The sequence below is a fragment of the Diplotaxodon limnothrissa genome, linkage group LG15, assembly GCF_057381915.1.
Source record: "Diplotaxodon limnothrissa isolate DT_005_m linkage group LG15, D_limnothrissa_male_GT1.1, whole genome shotgun sequence".
In the NCBI taxonomy this organism is placed as follows: domain Eukaryota; kingdom Metazoa; phylum Chordata; class Actinopteri; order Cichliformes; family Cichlidae; genus Diplotaxodon; species Diplotaxodon limnothrissa.
Genome location: NC_140610.1, coordinates 43246092 through 43269600, shown reverse-complemented (window position 1 = coordinate 43269600; position 23509 = coordinate 43246092). Strand labels below are relative to the sequence as shown.

The 23509-nt window shown below is 48.3% G+C and overlaps 1 protein-coding gene across 1 annotated transcript in view; it reads right to left on the bottom strand.

The window, feature by feature from the left end:
* The window catches only part of LOC146618067 (NLR family CARD domain-containing protein 3-like), a 37365-nt gene extending 16026 nt beyond the window's left edge, over positions 1 to 21339 (bottom strand). The window contains exons 1-4 of the mRNA XM_085373554.1: positions 21061 to 21339; positions 17889 to 18134; positions 17161 to 17275; positions 411 to 695 (exon numbers count right to left, since the gene is read on the bottom strand). Of these exons, the coding sequence (XP_085229680.1) occupies positions 411 to 695; positions 17161 to 17275; positions 17889 to 18134; positions 21061 to 21339 (925 nt within the window). The remainder of the gene's footprint in view (positions 1 to 410; positions 696 to 17160; positions 17276 to 17888; positions 18135 to 21060) is intronic.
* Between the last annotated feature and the right edge of the window lie 2170 nt (positions 21340 to 23509).

Here is a 23509-nt window from a genome sequence, read left to right as displayed (position 1 = left end):
TTTCAGGGCCGAGTACAATAACCTCAGTTTGATCTGAATTAAGAAGCAGAAAGTTAGCGGCCATCCAGGTCTTTATGTCTTTAAGACATTCCTGCAGTTTAACTCATTGGTGTGTGTTATCTGGCTTCATGGACAGATAGAGCTGGGTGTCATCTGCATAGCAGTGTAAATGTATGCTATGTCTTCTAATGATACTGCCTAAGGGAAGCATGTATAATGTAAACAGAATTGGTCCTAGCACTGAACCCTGTGGAACTCCATAATTAACCTCAGTGTGTGAAGAGGACTCTCCATTTACATGCACAAACTGGAGTCTATTAAATAGATATGATACAAACCACTGCAGCATGCTCTTATCCCTCTAATAGAAGATTATTGATTGATTATTGAGAAGATGCCATCAACCTCACCGTGCTTAGCTGATGGACCGGAGCATAAACCCAGCTGAGAGGAGAGAGTTGGCTCTCTGGTCTGAAGATGTCTGATCATTATGCCGCTGGCTTTGTCTCCTTTCTTCTTCACTGCGTCAATGATACAGCGTGCCTTATCTGCTGTAACCCGGTTCTTCTCCATAATGCTCTCTTTCTCCAAATCATTAAACACACCTTCTGCAACCAGGGCCTCGAGGAGCTGTATGAGGATTTCTTTTGACACCCTCGACACAAACTCTGTCCGCATTTTCCCAAGCTTCTCCTCTACAGGAAGGAGACATAAACATGCATCACACTCAGAAATCTGCACACATTGAATATGAGCCACTGATCACTCACTCTTCAATATGAGTGAACTCTGGTAACATTTCTTAACTCCCCACATGTCCTAAATTTGTTTCCCTGTGATTTATTTACTGCTTCCTGACCAGTTGCTCAAAACTTCGTAGCAACTTTAGAGTCAAGCATTTTCTGGTTAAAGTGAACAACTGTGAGGGGCCGAATAAGAAAAGACTGATTATTTTTAGACCTTAGACCTTTTATCATCATTGTGCGGTTTCTTGCACAGGGAAGTCAAAGGAGCTTGCAAAGAAAAGCGTCTGGACTTCTTTAAGTTGCTTGAAGACGTTTCACCTCTCATCCGAGAAGCTTCTTCAGTTCTAAGGTCAAATGGTGGAGAGTCCCAGATATAAACCTAGTGGGAGTTTCCCCCCACAGAGGGACAAAAGGACCCCCTGATGATCCTCTAATCGCCTGAGCCAAGGTGTGAAACTGGGTGTGGGTCCCAATCAGCCAGGGTTTCGGGTGTGTTCATTGTGAAACCTGGCCCCACCTTATCATGCGAATTCCTGAGGTCAGCTGGCCCAGGATGTGAGTGGGCGTTAAGGCGTCTGGGAAGGATCTCAAAACTGGATTATAGATGGCAGAGAGTTGGTGTCGTAAACCCCGCCTCTGTTCAAAGATGGTCGCTCACAGTGGACATAGATGGCTTCTTTCACTCCTCTTTCAAACCATCTGTCCTCTCTGTCCAAAATGTGAACATTGGCATCCTCGAAAGAGTGTCCTTTATCCTTAAGATGCAGATGGACTGCTGAGTCTTGTCCTGTGGAGGTGGCTCTTCTGTGTTCTTCTGTTCTTCTTCTGTGCCACCATCTTTGACCGTAGAACTGAAGAAGCTTCTCGGATGAGAGGTGAAAGGTCTTCAAGCAACTTAAAGAAGTCCAGATGCTTTTCTTTGCAAGCTCCTTTGACTACGATGACCTGGATGACTGAGAACCTTCACAGACATCTTGCACAGGGAAATTAGGTAGCTGGAACACAAAGCGCTTTTCTAGTCCCTAAGGACCCCAAAGCGCTTCACACTACATTCAGTCATTCACCCATTCACACACTGGTGATGGCAGCTACATTGTAGCCACAGCTGCCCTGGGGCGCACTGACAGAGGCAAGGCTGCCGGACACTGGCGCCACCGGGCCCTCTGACCACCACCAGTAGGCAAACATGGGGTTAGTATCTTGCCCAAGGATATTTGGCATCTATACATATATGTGAGTAAACTATATACATGGTGTATGTGTAGAAACATTGAAACAGAAACTTTGTGGGGCTGTATACAAGGGCAGTTATATAATATAATAAATAAATAAGGGTGGAGGGGCTATGGTCATTTAGGGTGGGGATGGTAATTCCACTGAGACCAAAATATTGTATATGGGATGGCAGCAAAATAGTTGATCAATAGCAAAATATAGAAGAAAAACACACAGTTTAAATTCTGACAACGTCTCAAGAGTAAAGAGCTTTCTGTGAAAGGCTGGATTTTAGGTTGTAGTTATATTAATGGAGCAGATTCAAACTCACAATGAGCAGCTACCTGAACGCTACTCCAACAGAGATCAGTTATCTTGTTAATAATTTTGCCTCCTCACTATGTACAACTCTGGATACTGTAGCTCCTGTGAAAACGAAGGCCTCTAATCAGAAGTACCTGACTCCGTGGTATAATTCTCAAACACGTAGCCTAAAGCAGATGACTCGTAAGCTGGAGAGGAAACGGCGTGTCACAAATTTAGAGGATCATCATTTAGCCTGGAGAAATAGTTTGCTGCTTTATAAGAAAGCCCTCCGCAAAGCCAGAACATCTTACTATTCATCACTGATTGAAGAAAATAAGAACAACCCCAGGTTTCTCTTCAGCACTGTAGCCAGGCTGACAAACAGTCACAGCTCTTTTGAGCCAACCATCCCTTTAACGTTAACTAGTAATGACTTCATGAACTTCTTCACAAATAAAATTTTAACCTTTAGAGAAAAATTCAAAATCATCTCACAGATGTAACATTATCTACACATACTTTCAGTACCATTGATATTCATTTATGTCATGATTCGGCTGTGTGGCAGGCAGGAAGTGGACCCAAAAGCAAGCTCACAGAGGCAGGAATGAACTCAAAACACAGCTTTTATTGCTGGAGGGAAATGGCGAAACAAACTGATAAGAAACTACACTGGGAAGCAACACACTAGCACACAGAGAAACACACGGCCATGAATGAGGGAGAATGCGACACCGAACAGAGGGAGACGCAGACATAAATAAACAGAGGTTTAACGAGAGAAGTGGGAGCACACGGGGAACACAGCAGACACAGATAATCGTAACGAGACAGGGCAGGAGTGAACACAACATGACGCATACTGACGAGAGACTGTCAAAGTAAAACAGGAAGTACACAGAGGTTCAGACAGGAGGAGAGAGAGAGAGAGCACAGACATAACGGGCTGGGTAAAACATTGAATGAAACACAAGGAGGGGAGACGAGGGCTCACAGATACATAGGGCACACAGGGGGTAAAAGGCACAAGGGGAAATCAAATAAGGAACAACTGAACAGAGCAACCCAGGAACCATGGCCTAAATGAAGAACAAAATACAAGAATACATGAAAACTAAGAATGCTGGGCCAACATGGCCTAGGATCATGACATTTAGATGCTTTTTCTCCAATTGATCTTTCTGAGTTAACTTCAGTAATTACTTCCTCCAAACCATCAACGTGTCTTTTAGTGTCATGGCAAAAGGGATGAGCCGTGTGAGAAAAATAAAGGAGGATCCATGTTTAGAAGGGTTAAAGAAATCTGAGCTGGCAGCAAATACTTCATGAACGTGCACACTGTCCGTTGTTCAGCTGCCGTTTGTCTCTGAACTGAAGCTTCGGACATGCACACCTACAGTGGGGAAAAAAAGTATTTAGTCAGCCACCGATTGTGCAAGTTCCCCCACTTAAAATGATGACAGAGCTCAGTAATTTGCACCAGAGGTACACTTCAACTGTGAGAGACAGAATGTGAAAAAAAATCCATGAATCCACATGGTAGGATTTGTAAAGAATTTATTCGTAAATTAGGGTGGAAAATAAGTATTTGGTCACCTCAAACAAGGAAAATCTCTGGCTCTCACAGACCTGTAACGTCTTCTGTAAGAAGCTTTTCTGTCCCCCACTCGTTACCTGTATGAATGGCACCTGTTTGAACTCATCATCTGTATAAAAGACACCTGTCCACAGCCTCAAACAGTCAGACTCCAAACTCCGCCATGGCCAAGACCAAAGAGCTTTCGAAGGACACCAGGAAAAGTATTGTAGACCTGCACCAAACTGGGAAGAGTGAATCTACAATAGGCAAGCAGCTTGGTGTGAAAAAATCAACTGTGGGAGCAATCATCAGAAAATGGAAGACATACAAGACCACTGATAATCTCCCTCGATCTGGGGCTCCACGCAAGATCTCATCCCGTGGGGTCAAAATGATCATGAGAACGGTGAGCAAAGATCCCAGAACCACACGGGGGGACCTGGTGAATGACGTGCAGAGAGCTGGGACCAAAGTAACAAAGGTCACCATCAGTAACACACTACAACGGCAGGGAATCAAATCCCGCAGTGCCAGACGTGTTCCGCTGCTGAAGCCAGTGCATGTCCAGGCCCGTCTGAAGTTTGCCAGAGAGCACATGGATGATACAGCAGAGGATTGGGAGAATGTCATGTGGTCAGATGAAACCAAAGTAGAACTTTTTGGTATAAACTCAACTCGTCGTGTTTGGAGGAAGAAGAATACTGAGTTGCATCCCAAGAACACCATACCTACTGTGAAGCATGGGGGTGGAAACATCATGCTATGGGGCTGTTTTTCTGCCAAGGGGACAGGACGACTGATCCGTGTTAAGGACAGAATGAATGGGGCCATGTATCGTGAGATTTTGAGCCAAAACCTCCTTCCATCAGTGAGAACTTTGAAGATGAAACGAGGCTGGGTCTTCCAACATGACAATGATCCAAAACACACCGCCCGGGCAACAAAGGAGTGGCTCCGTAAGAAGCATTTGAAAGTCCTGGAGTGGCCTAGCCAGTCTCCAGACCTCAACCCCATAGAAAATCTGTGGCGGGAGTTGAAAGTCCGTGTTGCTCAGCGACAGCCCCAAAACATCACTGCTCTCGAGAAGATCTGCATGGAGGAATGGGCCAAAATACCAGCTACTATGTGTGCAAACCTGGTAAAGACCTATAGTAAATGTTTGACCTCTGTTATTGCCAACAAAGGTTATGTTACACAGTATTGAGTTGTATTTTTGTTATTGACCAAACACTTATTTTCCACCCTGATTTACGAATAAATTCTTTACAAATCCTACCATGTGGATTCATGGATTTTTTTTTTTCACATTCTGTCTCTCACAGTTGAAGTGTACCTCTGGTGCAAATTACTGAGCTCTGTCATCATTTTAAGTGGGGGAACTTGCACAATCGGTGGCTGACTAAATACTTTTTTGCCCCACTGTATGGTGCATTCAGGGGGCATAGGAAATCTCATACACAAACCTAACCCTGTTATACAATCCAAGTGCAGGCACTCATGGAGGTGCGAAGGAGGTTTATTGAAAAGTAAAACACAAGGTGAAAATGGCAAACGAGACTAAAGATAATCTGAACTGGGACAAACTAAACTACTAAACAGCAAACATGAACACGAACATGACGGAGGATGAATGGAGGCATAGGAAGGTGGACGGCAGGGAAAACACACGATGGATTCACAGGAGATTCATAGGAGAAAAACAGACAGACCAGTCACTAGAACGTGAGAAGACACGATTTAAATACATACAAATATATAAGTAAAACATTAACTCATGGTCTTATGAACGCTCTAGGTATTACAGGTACTGCACTACAGTGGTTTGTATCATATCTACCTAATAGACTCCAATTTGTGCATGTAAATGGAAAGTCTTCTTCACACACTGAAGTTAATTATGGAGTTCCACAGGGTTCAGTGTAGTGATGTTCGATTCGTGAACGAATCGTTCAATACTCGAGAATCACTTTACTGACTCGTGAATCATGATTCACAAGCTCAACTGACTCACTGACTCATCCCTGTTGCTATTAGCAAACTAATTCCATTAGTAGAAATATATCTAGCTTATAATTAAAATTGTGGGGGGAAAAACAACAGCCAGTTTCATAACAAAAGCATTTCTGCTCTGAACTGGAAGAAAATAGCTCCTCGGTTCAGAGTAGCATCGCGCTGCTAACATGCTAACAACACATTTGAGCTACTCACCCCCTCGCTTCCTGTGCTGAATCGTAAGCATAAGCGAATCACTCAGGACTCGCTCACCCCCTCCCTCCTGTGCTGAATCAAAGAGCGAACGAATCACTCAGGAGTCACTAACCCCCTCCCTCCTGTGCTGAATCATAGGCTGTGTCCCAATTCAGGGTCTGCACGATTGAAGTACGCATTTTAAGTGCGGTTACGTCACCGCCACGCAACGACGGCTGTCCCAATTCGAAGTGTACTTCAAATGCATACTCCAAATGCGCCGTCGATTTCCCCAAATATCAAGCGTGGTCCGGTGCACGCTTCGTGGTCCCATATATCCCACAATTCATAGCGCGGCGGTGGGTGTGGAGAATTTTGCCGCAAAATACGGCAGAAGGGAGCAGCCGAAGAAGTTTTTTTCCCCCCAAACTTTATTGAAATTATAAAGCGAACAGTCAGTCATTACAGTTCAGTTTGTACAGTAGACATACAAGGCAAATAAGAGTAACAATATACAGTACAATGAAATAAGAAGGATGAATAAATAAAGGAAAAAAAAAAGGGGGGGGGGTGACAGACTTCATAACAACTTTGTACTTGAAAGTTGTGACAGCTCATTCCTTAAACATTTCTGAATGAATTTCAATCAATGATAAACCTTTTTTATTGGAAGTTAATTTAAGAGAGTTTAAGTAATGTTTAATTTCAATCAAAAACAAATTAAATGATGGGGTTGAGTTTTGAAATTTACATTTATGTATATGGAATTTCCCTAATAAGATGGAGCGGCCGAAGAGTGAACTGTCAAAAGTGCTGAATATGACGTCACTTATTTATGTGCGAATGTTCAATAATTAAAGTCAGCCACAAACACAACAAGCTGAAAGTCAGTGATATATGTATATATATGTATATATATGTGTGTATATATATATATATATATATGTGTGTGTATACATATATATATATATATATATACTGTATATATATATATATACTGTATATATATCAGTGGTAACAGTGGTCCCCGTGGTAATCGGAGCACTAGGTGCGGTGACTCCCAAGCTAGGCGAGTGGCTCCAGCAGATCCCGGGAACAACATCGGAGATCTCTGTCCAGAAGAGCGCAGTCCTGGGAACAGCTAAGATACTGCAGGACCCTCAAGCTCCCAGGCCTCTGGTAGAGGACCCGAGCTTGAAGGATAAACCGCCCGCAGGGGCGTGCTGGGTGTTTTTTTTTCCATAATAATCTGACAATACTATAGGGCGCCATTTTCGGGGTCTACGAATCGAAACAACATACTGTGTTGGAACAACGACTACAAGAAAGATGCTTAAAAGCAGCTCAAAAGAGAATGAACTGTATAGAGACCGATTTCGTTCAGAGGCGAAGCGGCGGTACTTGCAGAAAATAGCCTGCATTGGAAATGTGGACCCGTATGAAATACGGCCGTGGAGTAGAAACCCTGAAGTCCAACCGCTATTGACGTAGCCTGACATATTTTCGTACCTTGTCTGTGGAGTCAGCGCCTACAAGTCGTCATTCAAACAAAGGTAAGTCAGCTCGAGTACTGCGAGTGAAATGCGTTTGATTTCCTTGCAAACATTCAGATTAGTGCAGCATAAATTCATTCATGAGGGGAAATTACAGTGAGAACATGTGGAGGCTGTTAGGTGAATAACATAGTGAGTTCAGTGCATTGATGAGACACTGTCCTGAAGGATTTAGTTATTCTTTATGGTTAAAGAAATTGCACTAATTTATTCATATTTATTATAAATAATCCTAATTATACATCTTGCTTCCATGTTTGTATCCTGTGTCACTAAAAATACATTTTAGTTTAGTTTTATACATTGATTAATGACCTGCAGAATCTCCTTATCATATTAAGTGATTCCTAATTGTCACTTTATGCTTTCTCCATCTTGAAAGTGATTACATCCTTGCATTACATACTTTAGGTTCATTTTCTGCAGGCAGGTTTCTGACAGAGAACAGGCAGATTTACACTATAACATGCAGCGTTCTATAGATGGACACATAAAGAAATGAAAAATTACACGTATGTGCTAACTTTCTAAACACTTTGTTACATTTATGATAAAGTAGATTAAACACATTTGTGTCGGCCTTGGCTCATAGTTCTTGTCTTTAAATGAACTTTGTCTGTGTGTGTTTCAGGTCCTGCACTCTCAAAGACTGAATGAACCAGCATTGCAGCCATGGGTCACTGTGAGCATCACAGGAAAGGTTGAAGACGCCCGCTGCACCTGCATGGACGGAGTCGTGGGGACCTGCAGCCACGTCACTGCTCTTCTGTTATGTAGAAGCAACAGTGCTGATCTGTGGCACAAGGACTGTTACAGATGAACCTGCATACTGGGTTTTGCTGAGTAATATGACCAAGATACAGCCAGAGGTTGGCCATAAGATAGACTTCTCCTCTTCAGCTGCCCAAAAAAAGGCTCTTGATCAAAACATAAACAGACCATCTGTAGTGACAGATAAAAAAAAAAAAAAACACCCAGCACGCCCCTGCGGGCGGTTTATCCTTCAAGCTCGGGTCCTCTACCAGAGGCCTGGGAGCTTGAGGGTCCTGCGCAGTATCTTAGCTGTTCCCAGGACTGCGCTCTTCTGGACAGAGATCTCCGATGTTGTTCCTGGGATCTGCTGGAGCCACTCGCCTAGCTTGGGAGTCACCGCACCTAGTGCTCCGATTACCACGGGGACCACCGTTACCTTCACCCTCCACATCCTCTCGAGCTCTTCTCTGAGCCCTTGGTATTTCTCCAGCTTCTCGTGTTCCTTCTTCCTGATATTGCTGTCATTCGGAACCGCTACATCGATCACTACGGCCATCTTCTTCTGTTTGTCTACCACCACTATGTCCGGTTGGTTAGCCACCACCATTTTGTCCGTCTGTATCTGGAAGTCCCACAGGATCTTAGCTCGGTCATTCTCCACCACCCTTGGGGGCATCTCCCATTTTGACCTCGGGACTTCCAGGTTATACTCGGCACAGATGTTCCTGTACACTATGCCGGCCACTTGGTTATGGCGTTCCATGTATGCCTTGCCTGCTAGCATCTTGCACCCTGCTGTTATGTGCTGGATTGTCTCTGGGGCATCTTTACACAGCCTGCACCTGGGGTCTTGCCTGGTGTGATAGACCCCAGCCTCTATGGATCTTGTGCTCAGAGCTTGTTCTTGTGCTGCCATGATTAGTGCCTCTGTGCTGTCTTTCAGTCCAGCTTTGTCCAGCCACTGGTAGGATTTCTGGATATCAGCCACCTCCTCTATCTGCCGGTGGTACATACCGTGCAGGGGCCTGTCCTTCCATGATGGTTCCTCGTCTCCCTCCTCTTTCTTGGGTTTCTGCTGCCTGAGGTATTCACTGAGCACTCGGTCAGTTGGGGCCATCTTCCTAATGTATTCTTGGATGTTCGTTGTCTCATCCTGGACTGTGGTGCTGACACTCACCAGTCCCCGGCCCCCTTCCTTCCGCTTAGCGTACAGCCTCAGGGTGCTGGATTTGGGGTGAAACCCTCCATGCATGGTAAGGAGCTTTCTTGTCTTTATGTCAGTGGCTTCTATCTCCTCCTTTGGCCAGCCTATTACCCCAGCAGGGTACCTGATCACGGGCAGGGCATACGTGTTGATGGCCCGGATCTTGTTCTTACCATTCAGCTGACTCCTCAGGACTTGCCTGACCCTCTGCAGGTACTTGGTGGTTGCAGCTTTTCTAGCGGCCTCTTCATGGTTCCCATTCGCCTGTGGGATCCCCAAGTACTTGTAACTGTCCTCTATGTCTGCAATGTTGCCTTCTGGTAGTTCAATCCCCTCAGTTCTGACTACCTTCCCTCTCTTTGTTACCATCCGACTACACTTCTCCAGTCCGAACGACATTCCAATGTCATTGCTGTATATCCTGGTAGTGTGGATCAGTGAATCGATGTCTCGTTCACTCTTGGCATACAGCTTGATGTCATCCATGTACAGGAGGTGGCTGACAACTGCTCCGTTCTGTAGTCGGTATCCGTAGCCAGTCTTGTTAATGATCTCACTGAGGGGGTTCAGGCCTATGCAGAACAGCAGTGGGGACAGAGCATCTCCTTGGTAGATCCCGCACTTGATGGTGACTTGTGCTATGGGCTTGGAGTTGGCCTCTAGTGTTGTACGCCACATCCCCATTGAGTTCCTGATGAAGGCTCTTAGGGTCCCATTGATCTTGTACAATTCTAGGCATTCCAGTATCCAGCTGTGGGGCATTGAGTCATAGGCCTTCTTGTAATCAATCCAGGCAGTGCACAGGTTGGTCAGTCTGGTCTTGCAGTCTCGGCTGATTGTTCTGTCTACCAGTAGCTGGTGTTTTGCGCCTCTGGTATTCTTGCCAATTCCTTTCTGTGTCCCGCTCATGTATTGACCCATGTGCCTGTTCATCTTAGCCGATATGATGCCTGACAGGAGCTTCCATGTAGTACTGAGGCAGGTTATTGGTCGGTAGTTGGAGGGGACCGGTCCCTTCTTGGGGTCCTTGGGGATCAGGACCGTCCGGCCTTCAGTTAGCCATTCCGGGTGTCTCTCGTTAACTAGCAGCTGGTTCATTTGTGCTGCCAGACGCTCGTGGAGTGCAGTCAGCTTCTTCAGCCAGTAGGCGTGAACCATGTCGGGCCCTGGTGCTGTCCAACTCTTCATACTGGAGACCCTTTCTTGGATATCTGCCACTGTGATGGTTACTGGACCCTGTTCAGGGAGGTCGCTGTGGTCAGCCCTCAGATCCTCTAGCCACTGAGCATTGCCGTTATGGGTTGCATCCTTCTCCCATATGCTCTTCCAGTATTGCTCCGTCTCCAGCCTTGGTGGTGCTGTTCTCTTATTGTTCCCTTGCCACTGAGAGTACACCTTTGCTGGTTCTGTGGAGAACAGCTGGTTTATTCTCCTGCCTTCTATCTCTCTGGTGTACCTCCTCAAGCGGCTGGCCAAGGCTGTGAGTCTTTGCTTGGCAGTTTCCAAGGCCTCAGGTATGGACAGCTTGCTGTATTTCTTAGGCACCTTATTTGTCGCACCTTTCTGCAACTCCGTTAGTTGGCTAACCTCCCTCCGTGCTACTTTGATCTTGCCCTCTAGCCTCCTTCTCCATGGAGGGTACTGCCCCTTGTCGCTGTTCAACTTGTAGCCAAGCATCTCACTGATCACTGTTGCCGTATTGTAGATCAGCTTGTTAGTGTCGGTAATCGTGGTTGTAGGTATTGCCCGTAGTGCTGCATTAACATCATCTAGCAGACCTTCTGAGGGAACTTCACGTAATCTTGGTAACCGGCTACGCGGGATCCAGGTTTCAAGCTTGGCCATGATCCTATTTTTCAGGTCAGTTCCTCTCGCACTCAGCGATCCTTCTCCTATCGCACTTGGGGCTATGTACCCAATCTCGGGTGGGGGTGATGATATCTCCCCCCTGACCTGGCGTCCTGACTCCTCCTTGCCGTAGCATTTGTGTTGTACCTCGTCAATCTCTAGCTGTGAGAGCAGTCCCTTCTTTCGAATGTTGGAACACTGAGCTACTAGTTGTTTCGCCGTCATTGTGGATGTTGGGTATCGAAGAATCCATAGGTCCCTCATCCTATTCATGTAGCCCCTTCCGCCGGGGTTACTTGCGTAGTAGCATTCCAACAACGCCCTGTTTTCGTCTCTTGCCCACCGATGCCTTCTTGTTCCAGTAGCCCACTTTTCGTCAGGGTGCCCTGGTTCCTCAACACCTGACGCGGACCTTGTTGATCCGGGCGACGTCCGAGCCGGCATGCCTTCATATTTATCTGTCTCGCTCATGTCTGCGGTAGGCTTGCTTAGCATAGGGGGTCTAGCCTTAGGACCCTTACTGGATACAGACGCCCCAGGCAGGAATCGAACTTGCGATCCTCTGTTCCAAAGGCGTGTAGTCTAACCACTACGCTATCCAGCTATATATATATATATATATATAGCTATATATATATATATATATATATATATATATATATATATATATATATATATATATATATATATATATATATATATATATATATATATATATATATATATATATATATATATATATATATATATATATATATTGGGTGAATGTGCAGTAGTAGCAGCAAGCAGGTGAATTCTGTACATTAATATGAATGGACATCTGACTATTTTACAGGATAGACAACATAAACATATTTAAAATTAAAGGAATTGAAATGTACATTGTGCCTTGGTTTAGAGTGTCTGGAAGAGTCCTGTCTCAGTCAATTATAGATGATGTGAGAGGGCGGGTGTGTGTGTTTAGGGCACGGATGGCTTGGGGATAGAAGCTCCTCTTGAGTCTCTCTGTCCTTGCCCGGAAGATGCGGAACCTTCTACCAGATTGCAGAAGTTGGAACAGTTTGTTGCCAGGATGGGACGGGTCCTTCAGTATCTGCGCTGCTCTAGTCCGGCATCTCCTGGTGTAGGTGTCCTGAAGCGGGGGGAGAGCAATCCTGCAGCAGCGTTCTGCTGTACGGATCACTCTCTGGAGAGCTTTTTGGTCCTTCACACAGCTGTTCCCAAACCACGATGTCATGTTCTGTGTGAGGATGCTCTCCACAGCGCCTGCATAGAAAATCCTGAGGATCTTTGGAGAGACCCTGAACTTCCTCAGTTGTCGTAGGTGATACAGGCGCTGCCTAGCCTTTTTGGTCTGGGCCTGAATGTGGGCAGCCCATGTCAGGCCTGAGGAGATGTGGACACCAAGATACTTGAAGGACTGCACCCTCTCCACTGGAGCTCCATTGATGATAATGGGCTTGTAGTCTCTGTGCTGACCTCTTCTGAAGTCCACCACCAGCTCCTTGGTCTTGCTGACGTTCAGCTGGAGGTGGTTGTCCTGGCACCATGATGCCAGATTCTTCACTTCATCCATGTAGGCCGTCTCATCGTTGTTGGAGATGGCACCCAACACCACTGTGTCGTCAGCAAACTTCACAATGGTGTTGGAGCCATGGGTGGCCACACAGTCTGAAGTGTAGAGGGAGTAGAGCAGTGGCGAGAGGACACATCCCTGAGGTGCTCCTCTGTTGATGGTGATGCTGTTAGAGACGCATCTACTAACTTGGTCTTAAACACCAAAAAGACCAAGGAGATCATTGTAGATTTCCGGAAGAGGGGTCATAACAACCATCTGCCTCTCTTCATTGGCAGTGAGGCGGTGGAGAGGGTGAGCAGTTTTAAATTCTTGGGGGTAACTGTGACCGAGGACCTGTCCTGGGGCAACCATATCACCTCAGTTGCACGGAAGGCCCAACAGCGCCTCTACTACCTGAGGAGACTGCGGAGCGCACACATTCCCAGATCTCTGATGTTGAACTTCTACAACTGTGCCATCAGCAGCGTTCTGACGTATGGATTTCTAGTGTGGTTCCCCAGCTGCACCAAGGTCGATCAGCAAGCACTCCAGCGGGTGGTGAAAGAAGCTGGCAGAATTATTGGAACAAGTCTGCCAGAGATCAGTAATATCTTCCCCACTCGCTGTCTGAGGAGGGTGCACAGTATCCTGCGGGACCAACATCACCCTGCGCGCCACCTTTTCCATCTGCTGCCCTCAGGGAGAAGGTACAGGTCTATACAGGCCAGAACATCCAGACTGGCCAACAGCCTGTATCCACAGGCTGTGAGGCTCCTGAACTCTCTGCCCCCCTCTCACGGACAATAACCATATCCAACTTCTTAATAGCAATGAACTGGTCTGCATTGGTGCATCATATCTTTATTCTCTTCCCCCTCCTGCCCCCCCCCCCTTTCTTAAATAGATAACTATCATATCTGATATCATATCTCACAGTACAATAATATTGAATGGGTTGCATTGTTGTATTTTGTCATGTTTCTCAGGTCTTTGTCTGAATTTCTACGAACATTATTGCTAAGGATTGTCTTATTGCATTGGAGTCACACTGGGTTAAATATGTACACTTGGGTTTTAAGGGGTATTTATTATTTTCTTCTTTTTTTGGGTTGTATGGAAGCCCCAAACGCAATTTCATTGTTCTTGACAGTGACAATAAATAAATACTATACTACTACTACTACTACCCACCCTCACCACCTGAGTTCTGCCAGTGAGGAAGTCCAACACCCATGCACACAGACGGCTGTTAAGTCCCAGATCCCTCAGCTTTGTGAACAGTCTGCAGGGCACTATTGTGTTAAACGCTGAACTGTAATCAACAAACAGCATTCGCACATAGTTACCCTGTTTCTTGTCCACGTGGCTGAGAGTGGTGTGTAGGACGTGGGCGATGGCATCCTCTGTGGATCTGTTGGATCTGTAGGCAAACTGCAGCGGATCTGTGGTGTCTGGGATGGAGGAGGAGATGATGTTCTTCAGCAGCCTCTCAAACACCTTCATTACTACCGAGGTCAGTGCAACTGGCTGGTAATCGTTCAGGGATGAGGGTTTGCTGTTCTTGGGCACAGGGATGATGGTGGATCTTTTGAAGCATGTGGGGACCACAGACTTCGCCAGGGACTCGTTGAAGATGTAAGTGAACACACCTGCTAGCTGGTCAGCACAGCAGCGCAGCAGACGGCCGGTGATGCCGTCTGGCCCCGCCGCTTTCCTTGTGTTCACTCTCCTCAGTGCCGCTCGGACGTCATGCTCCGCGATGCTGGTCACCGGTCTCTCGCTGATGACGTCACTGTCCTCGGTAGTCAGGCGGTAGATAGCATTAGCCGCCTGGCTAACCTCGAAACGGGCGTAGAACCGATTCAGCTCGTTGGTGAATGCAGAGTCAGCGTTGATCAGCGCAGTGTCCCTGGTTTTGTAGTCCGTAATGGTGCGTAGTCCGTGCCACATACTCCGTGTGTTGCCCTGGTGGAAGCGGGACTCCACACGTTCCCGGTACCGGCGTTTGGCATCTCTCACCGCGCGCCGCACGCCGTATGAGGCCGCTTTGTAGGCGCTCATATCGCCAGTGGCGAGACCCGCGTTGTAGGAGGCGGTCCTGGCGTTCACTGCAGTGCGGATCGATCTGTCCATCCACGGTTTCTGGTTTGGGAATGTGGTGACTCTCGCAGTGGGGATAATCTCCTCCGCTAGCATATTGACGAAGCATACTGCTACTTCCGTAAACTCGTTGATGTCGACTGCGCATGCTCTGAACATGTCCCAGTCGACATCGTTGAGTGCGTCCTGTAGCGTAGCTTCTGATTGGGCAGTCCACCGTTTTACCTCCCTCGTGGTTACTTCTTCCCTCCGTATGCTTTGTTTATACTGGGGGATGAGGAAGATGGCGTTGTGGTCAGACTTCCCAAAAGCTGGGTGTGAGACAGCTTTGTAGCCCTGCTTGTATGGCGTGTAGCAGTGATCCAAAATCCGATCCCCTCTCGTTGGACACGAGACATGCTGGTAAAAGTTTGGCATGACTTGTCTGAGGTTCGCTTTGTTAAAGTCTCCTGCTACAATGAGGGCTGCGCCCGGGTCCTTGTTTTGAAGCGAGCTCAGCACATCATGTAATTCGGACAAAGCCATACCTGTGTCCGCTTGGGGTGGGATGTAGACCGCCGTGGCGATGACCGAGGTGAACTCACGGGGCAGATAGAAAGGGCGGCACTTAATGCTCAGGAACTCCAGATGTGGCGAGCAGCCGCTGGAGTAGAAATGCTCCTGGCATCACACCACTTTCTGTTTACCATGAAACACACTCCTCCACCTTTGGTTTTGTTCGACTCTGCCATTCTGTCCACGCGGAGCACAAAGAATGAATCCGACGGAGTTACGGCCTGGTCCGGCACGGTGGGGGTCAGCCATGTCTCCGTGAAACATAGAAGGTAGTTCTGCAAAATCACTCAGTAGGATGTTTGTTCTAATTTGCTATGACCTCAGAGCGCATCGAAAATAAAACTAATAGGCTATAAAGAGTGATATGAACATATTTAGAACTTACTGGAATGAAAATGTCTGGAGCACCAACAGATATCTGGAGATGGGAGAGAACTGCACGTCAGCTCGTCTCACAGCTGCTATCCAGGCTAGACGCCTTCGTTTGCTAACATCGATACACGAGCTGCCTCGTGTTGCTTCCAGGTTGGGAAAGAATGAAAAGATAAACAATTTTCAAGCTTATTCTCTTGCCGGTCGTGTGATCGAACATTGCAGCCGACCACACGGCAAATACGAACCATGGCTGTTGTGTGTGCCTTCGCTCCCTTTTCACTTGCGCTAGACCCCCAAAATGGCGGATCGGGCCAAAATCCTTTCCACGCCCACCCCCGTGACATCACGCTCCAAAGCCCTATAATATTGGCCATATTATATTTACAATACCACAGTGAGATGACTTTAGTCTCATGAACAACATTAACTAATTGTTATTTACTAACTAATCTTAAATGACTGTTCAGCACAGAAATGAACCCCAACAATCATGTTTCACAGTCCCGTGGTCTCAGCCTCAGATACTCAACTAAAGTGATGTCATGACAAAAATGAATGACCAACAAAACATTTTTCTCCTTCATTTCTGTCAATCAAAGCTGTATGTAACGTGTCTCGCGGTTAGTATCATGGTTACTAGGCAACCTGAACAGCGTGACGAAGCGTATACCGTCCCATTTCACAAGCCTCTCACTTCCGCACTTCTCGTACTTATAGTACGCACCGTACGTAGTACGCGTAGTGCGCGTACTTCAAGCGTGCAGACCCTGAATTGGGACACAGCCATAGAGCGAGCGAACGAATCACTCACTCACCCCCTCCCTCCTGGCTCACAGCTTCTTCTTCTTCTTGGTTGGCAACCAATGTTAAGGCGCATTACCGCCCCCTGGCTCACAGCGCAGTGGACATTTAGATGAGAAAATATATATTTAACACACTTAAGGAAAATACTAATAAAATACAAATAAACAAAATAAATGTTTATTAAGCAATTTTGATAGGAAATTGTTGTCACGGCTGGTGGAGTGAGCCGTGTGGAGTGGAGGAAAAGGAGGACCCAAGATGCAGCAAACTGATGATATGAGTGACGTTTATTTACAGGGTGGTAGTGGCAAAAACAGGCAATGAAGCATGAGTAATTACAAAGGGAAACCTAAACTGGGAGAAACTAAGTGACAAACCTGGGACCATACCAAAAGGGTGCAGGGCAGAGAGACGCAGAGACAGGAACACCATAGAACGCAGAGACACACGGATGAATGCAGACGAACCGACAACGAACACAGTTGTCACCCACTAAATATACACACACAAGGTAATCAGGTAATCACACACAGGAGGGAAGAACAGCTGATCTGAATACACATGATGACTGGAGGACACAAGTTGAACACAATGACAACAGACACAGACTTTCAGAACAAAACAGGAAATCTAGAACCCGAACCGGACACAAGGGGGGAGGACACAGAATAACTAGAACAGAGGGAAATAATCACAAAACACAAAACGCTGGGTCAACGACCCAGGACCATGACAGTACCCCCCCCTCCAAGGGCTGGCTCCAGACAGCCCAAAACAAAAACAGACGACCAACCCAGGGCGGGCGGCGGGGGCCCAGGACGGAGGGACCAACACCGAACAAAACAAGCTCCAGCGAACCGAGGGAATTGTCCAAAACAAAAACACACATGCTGGAGCACGAGAACAAAACACAGTTCAGGAGGCCGGCCCGGAGGCTGACAACTCAGAAGTCCAGGACAGTTCATCTTCTGAGGCCGGCCACGTCGGCGACACAGCTCCGAAAGCCGACCGAGCGGAAGGCAGCGGTGGCGGAGCGGAGGCAGTTCAGGGGGCCGACCGTGCACACGGCAGCGGCGGCGACGGGGAAACCGTTCAGGCGGCCGACCATGCGGACAGCAATGACGGCGACGAGGAAACCGTTCAGGCGGCCGACCGTGCAGACAGCAACGGCGGCGATGACACAAGTCTGGAGGCCGACCGCGCGGAAGGCAGCGGCGGCATCTAGGAGGTCGTCCATATTGACGATGACGCTCCACCAGCGGCCTGGCAGATGACCGCCGATGTCGAGGCGGTAGTTCGGGACCCGAAGGTGGCGTGGCCGTCGCAGCACCAGACGAGACCGAAGCAGAGGCTGGACCAGACGAGGCCGAAGCAGAGGCTGGACCAGGCGAGGCCGAAGCAGAGGCTGGACCAGGCGAAGCTGAAGCCGATGCCGAAGCCGGGCCAGGCGAAGCTGAAGCCGATGCCGAAGCCGGGCCAGGCGAAGCTGAAGCTGATGCCGAAGCCGGGCCAGGCAAAGCTGAAGCTGATGCCGAAGCCGGGCCAGGCGAGGCAGATGATGATGCTGCAGCCGGGCCAGGCGAGGCAGATGATGATGCTGCAGCCGGGCCAGGCGAGGCAGATGATGATGTTGCAGCAGGGGGCTGGACGGGCTCCTCGGGCCCTCCAGCTGACGAGTCTTGGGGCTGGACAGGCTCCTCGGGCCCTCCAGCTGACGAGTCTTGGGGCTGGACGGGCTCCACGGGCTCCTCGGGCCCCCCCAGGAGGCGAAGCAGGAGGCTGGACGGGCTCCTCGGGCCCCCCAGCAGGCGAAGCAGGAGGCTGGACGGGCTCCTCGGGCCCCCCAGCGAAAACAGTCTCTGGACCAGTGGGCACCGGGGCCCCTGGAACATACAGGTCAGAACCAGTAGGCGCGCGGGCCTCTGGCAGGCACAGTTCAGAACCAGCAGGCGCACGGGCCTCTGGCAGGCACAGTTCAGAACCAGCAGGCGCGCGGGCCTCTGGCAGGCACGGGTCAGAACCAGCAGGCGCGCGGGCCTCTGGCAGGCACAGTTCAGAACCAGCAGGCGCGCGGGCCTCTGGCAGGCACGGGTCAGAACCAGCAGGCGCGCGGGCCTCTGGCAGGCACGGGTCAGAACCAGCAGGCGCACGGGCCTCTGGCAGGAACGGGTCAGAACCAGCAGGCGCACGGGCCTCTGGCAGGCACAGTTCAGAACCAGCAGGCGCGCGGGCCTCTGGCAGGCACGGGTCAGAACCAGCAGGCGCGCGGGCCTCTGGCAGGCACGGGTCAGAACCAGCAGGCGCGCGGGCCTCCGGCAGGAACGGGTCAGAACCAGCAGGCGCACGGGCCTCTGGCAGGAACGGGTCAGAACCAGCAGGCGCACGGGCCTCTGGCAAACACAAGGCAGACTGCAGCTGCACGGAGCATTGACTCAGCTCAGGCAGCGACAGCCGGATGCAGTCCTCAGCTGGCTTCTTAACTTACAGGGGTCCAGAGTCGATCAGGGGCTGGAACCCAGCCTCTGGGGAGGCCCTGGAGTGCGTCACAGTCTCTGTACTGGCCATCTGTTAATTAAGTTTGCAGATGACACCACGGTGATTGGCCTCATCAGTGACAACGATGAGGCCGCCTACAGGGAGGAGGTGGATCGTCTGGCTGAGTGGTGCGACACAAACAACCTGCTGCTTAACACCGAGAAGACCAAGGAGCTCATCGTGGACTACAGGAGGAATGCTGACCCACATCCACCCATCCACATTAAGGGGACGGCTGTGGAGCGTGTGAGCAGCTTCAAGTTCCTGGGAGTCCACATCTCCGAGGATCTCACCTGGACGACCAACTGCTCCAAGCTGGTCAAGAAGGCTCACCAGCGCCTCTTCTTCTTGAGGACTCTGAGGAAGAACCACCTGTCCTCAGACATCCTGGTGAACTTCTATCGCTGCACCATCGAGAGCATCCTGACCAACTGTATAACAGTCTGGTACGGGAACTGCTCTGCCTCGGACCGGAAGGCGTTGCAGAGGGTCGTGAAAACTGCCCAGCGCATCGCCGGAGCACCACTTCCTGCCACAAAAGACATCTACAGGAAGCGGTGTCTGAAAAGGGCTGGGAAAATCATCAGAGACCCCAGTCACCCATCACATGGACTCTTCACCCTCCTGCCCTCTGGGAGGCGCTACAGGAGCCTCCGGACTAAGACCACCAGGTACCGGAACAGCTTCTTCCCCACAGCTGTCAGACTCCTGAACTCTGCCTCCTGACATCTGACCCACGTTAACTCATGGACTGAACATACACACACACACACACACACAATGGACAACTGTACCCTCAAACACACAATAATAACATGGAGTGAACCACCACTCACAACCACTAGCACTTTATATAGCCTCTGTAGAAATTATCCACACCCTCACTTACCTTAACTGCACTACTGTATAGCCCTATGTAAACAATCATTCTGTACATACGATAATTTTTAACCCTACAACTGTTTACAACTTGCATAGTTCCCATTTCTGTATAGCTGTATATCTCAGATTCCTGTAAAGTTATTTATTTCATATTCTGTATAGTTTTTCATATTTATATTCTGTCCATATCCTGTACATAGCTTGTACTCACTACAGCCTGTACATACTTATAGTTATAGAATATTCACAACATACTTCATACCGTGTACATTATAACATAATAGACCCATTTCTGTAATATACTTACATATCTATATTATTGCTAATATATATTGTAATATATCTATATCACTAAGCACTTCTGGATGGATGCAAACTGCATTTCGTTGCCCTGTACCTGTGCATGTGCAATGACAATAAAGTTGAATTCTATTCTATTCTATTCTGTTGGGGACTGATTACTGCGTTATGTGGTGTGTCTCTCTGCTTGACATGAACAGGTGAAAAATAGTTCTTTTCAGGTTGGATGGACTTAACCTGTTGTACAGGAGGAGTTGGTGAAGATGATGGCTGAGCGGCTAACTGAGCTAGTGGCTGCTGGGCAGCTAACTGAGCTACCGGCAGGGCAGCCGACTCAAAAAACACAGCCCCGGAATAAACAGACACACAGTCCAAAACAGAAAAAGGGTCCTTTTCACTCACCACAGCTGGCAGTTCCAAAGTCCTAGTCTTCGGCTGTGGGGTGATGCGCCGACGGCGCGATCGTCGCTTCCTCCCGGGCAAAGCCTCCGGCTGGCCGGGCAAAACCTCCGGCGGGCCGGGCAAAACCTCCGGCGGGCAAAACCTCCGGCGGGCAAAACCTCCGGCGGGCCGGGCAAAATCTTCGCCGCCGGGCTGAGTTGGGAAGCGGTAGCGGCTGGTGGGTGAAGGTGCAGTTCGTTGAGTATGAAGTCCTGTGCGAGCGGGTGAAGAGAGTCCAGCAGCCAGGAGTGAGCAGAGATGAGCTGCTGTAGCCTGGCTTCTACAGCGCGGAGACACTCTTCCCCCTCATGCTCGAGCCATAGGTTAACCAACCTGGAAACAGAGTCAATTAGTTCCTCCCGAAGCTCCTCGGGAGGTGCGGATGCCGCTGGGTCCATGTCTGGTCGGCTCGTACTGTCACGGCTGGCGGAGTGAGCCGTGTGGAGTGGAGGAAAAGGAGGACCCAAGATGCAGCAATCAATCAATCAATCAATCAAAGCTTTATTCGTCACATGCAGGTTGCCCTGCAGTGAAATGGGACCCCCCCCCCCCCCCCCGACCTTACACATATAGCACAAACATTACATGGGGATACAGGTCGGAGATTGGTAGAATCAGGAAAAAACATTGAAATGTACACTACAGTGGGGAAAGTACAAGAGGAAAAAAGAGACCCCTACTCATGCTGTGCTTCCATGGTAGGACAGCATGAGAACAGGAAACAAAAAAACTCCTTTGCACAAAAAAGCACATAAATGTCCACAGCACAACATTGTGAAGACATGACAAGCCACAGGGGTGGGTGGGGGGTGAGGAGTAATCCGAAGAAACACAGCAGCCACCCTGCACAGCGCTATCATTCCAGCGCGGCACACAGACCCGCCGTGTTCCCTCGCCGGAAACAAGCATCGAAGGCGTTGGAAAGGGAGGGGGGATGAGTGAGTGCCTATCAGTATTTCTTAGAAATATGGTATCTAACCAGATTCTTACTCTGGATGGCATTACCTTGGCCTCCAGTAACACTGTGAGGAACCTTGGAGTCATTTTTGACCAGGACATGTCCTTCAACGCACATATTAAACAAATATGTAAGACTGCTTTCTTCCATTTGCGCAACATCTCTAAAATTAGAAATATCCTGTCTCAGAGTGACGCTGAAAAACTAGTTCATGCATTTATTACTTCCAGGCTGGACTACTGTAACTCATTATTATCAGGATGTCCAAAAAACTCGCTGAAAAGCCTTCAACTAATCCAAAATGCTGCAGCAAGAGTCCTGACAGGGACTAGAAAGAGAGAGCATATTTCTCCTGTTTTGGCTTCCCTTCATTGGCTTCCTGTTAAATCCAGAATTGAATTCAAAATCCTGCTCCTCACATACAAGGTCTTAAATAATCAGGCCCCATCTTATCTTAATGACCTTGTAGTACCATATCACCCTATTAGAGCACTTCGCTCTCGCTCTGCAGGCCTACTTGTTGTTCCTAGAGTATTTAAAGTAGAATGGGAGGGAGAGCCTTCAGTTTTCAGGCCCCTCTTCTGTGGAACCAGCTTCCAGTTTGGATTCGGGAGACAGACACTATCTCTACTTTCAAGATTAGGCTTAAAACTTTCCTTTTTGCTAAAGCATATAGTTAGGGCTGGACCAGGTGATCCTGAATCCTCCCTTAGTTATGCTGCAATAGACTTAGGCTGCCGGGGGATTCCCATGATGCATTGAGTTTTTCCTTTCCAGTCACCTTTCTCACTCACTATGTATTAATAGACCTCTCTGCATTGAATCATATCTGTTATTAACCTCTGTCTCTCTTCCACAGCATGTCTTTTATCCTGTCTTCCTTCTCTCACCCCAACCGGTCGCAGCAGATGGCCGCCCCTCCCTGAGCCTGGTTCTGCCGGAGGTTTCTTCCTGTTAAAAGGGAGTTTTTCCTTCCCACTGTCGCCAAAGTGCTTGCTCATAGGGGGTCATATGATTGTTGGGTTTTTCTCTGTATCTATGAAGCGCCTTGAGGCGACTTTTGTTGTGATTTGGCGCTATATAAATAAAATTGAATTGAATTGAATTGAATTGCGTGTCCATAGTTCAGCAGAGACAGTGTCCTTCGCTCTATCAGGCTAAGTAAACAGTCTGCCAGCCAACCCAGGTGGCCTTCATGGGACGGGAAGAATAGTCATCACACAGTCGTTATCAGGGAGTTGTTTTGGTGGGCTCCAGCCTTGGGCCTAGCAGCTGGCGCCGTGGTGTCCAAATGTTGAATATTGTTGATTTCTCCTTTGTGAGCAGCTCGAATTTAGCCCTCTGACACTGGTCCCTCGATCTCCCGTTGGAGAGCCGCGAGCCTCCCCATGATGGTATCAAACTTCTGTTCCATGGTGTTGTCAGTCTTTTGATTCTGAGACCTCACAACTGCAGTGATCCGTTCCGCGATGTTTTCCAACTGTCGCTCAAGGGTGTCATTTTGAGCAGGCCTTTCTCTGATGTTTCCCCTCATACGCTCAATGGTGTTGTTTTGAGCCTTCACAGCAGCTGTAAGCGTCTCCAAGGTGTTGACCATATTACGTTCGTTG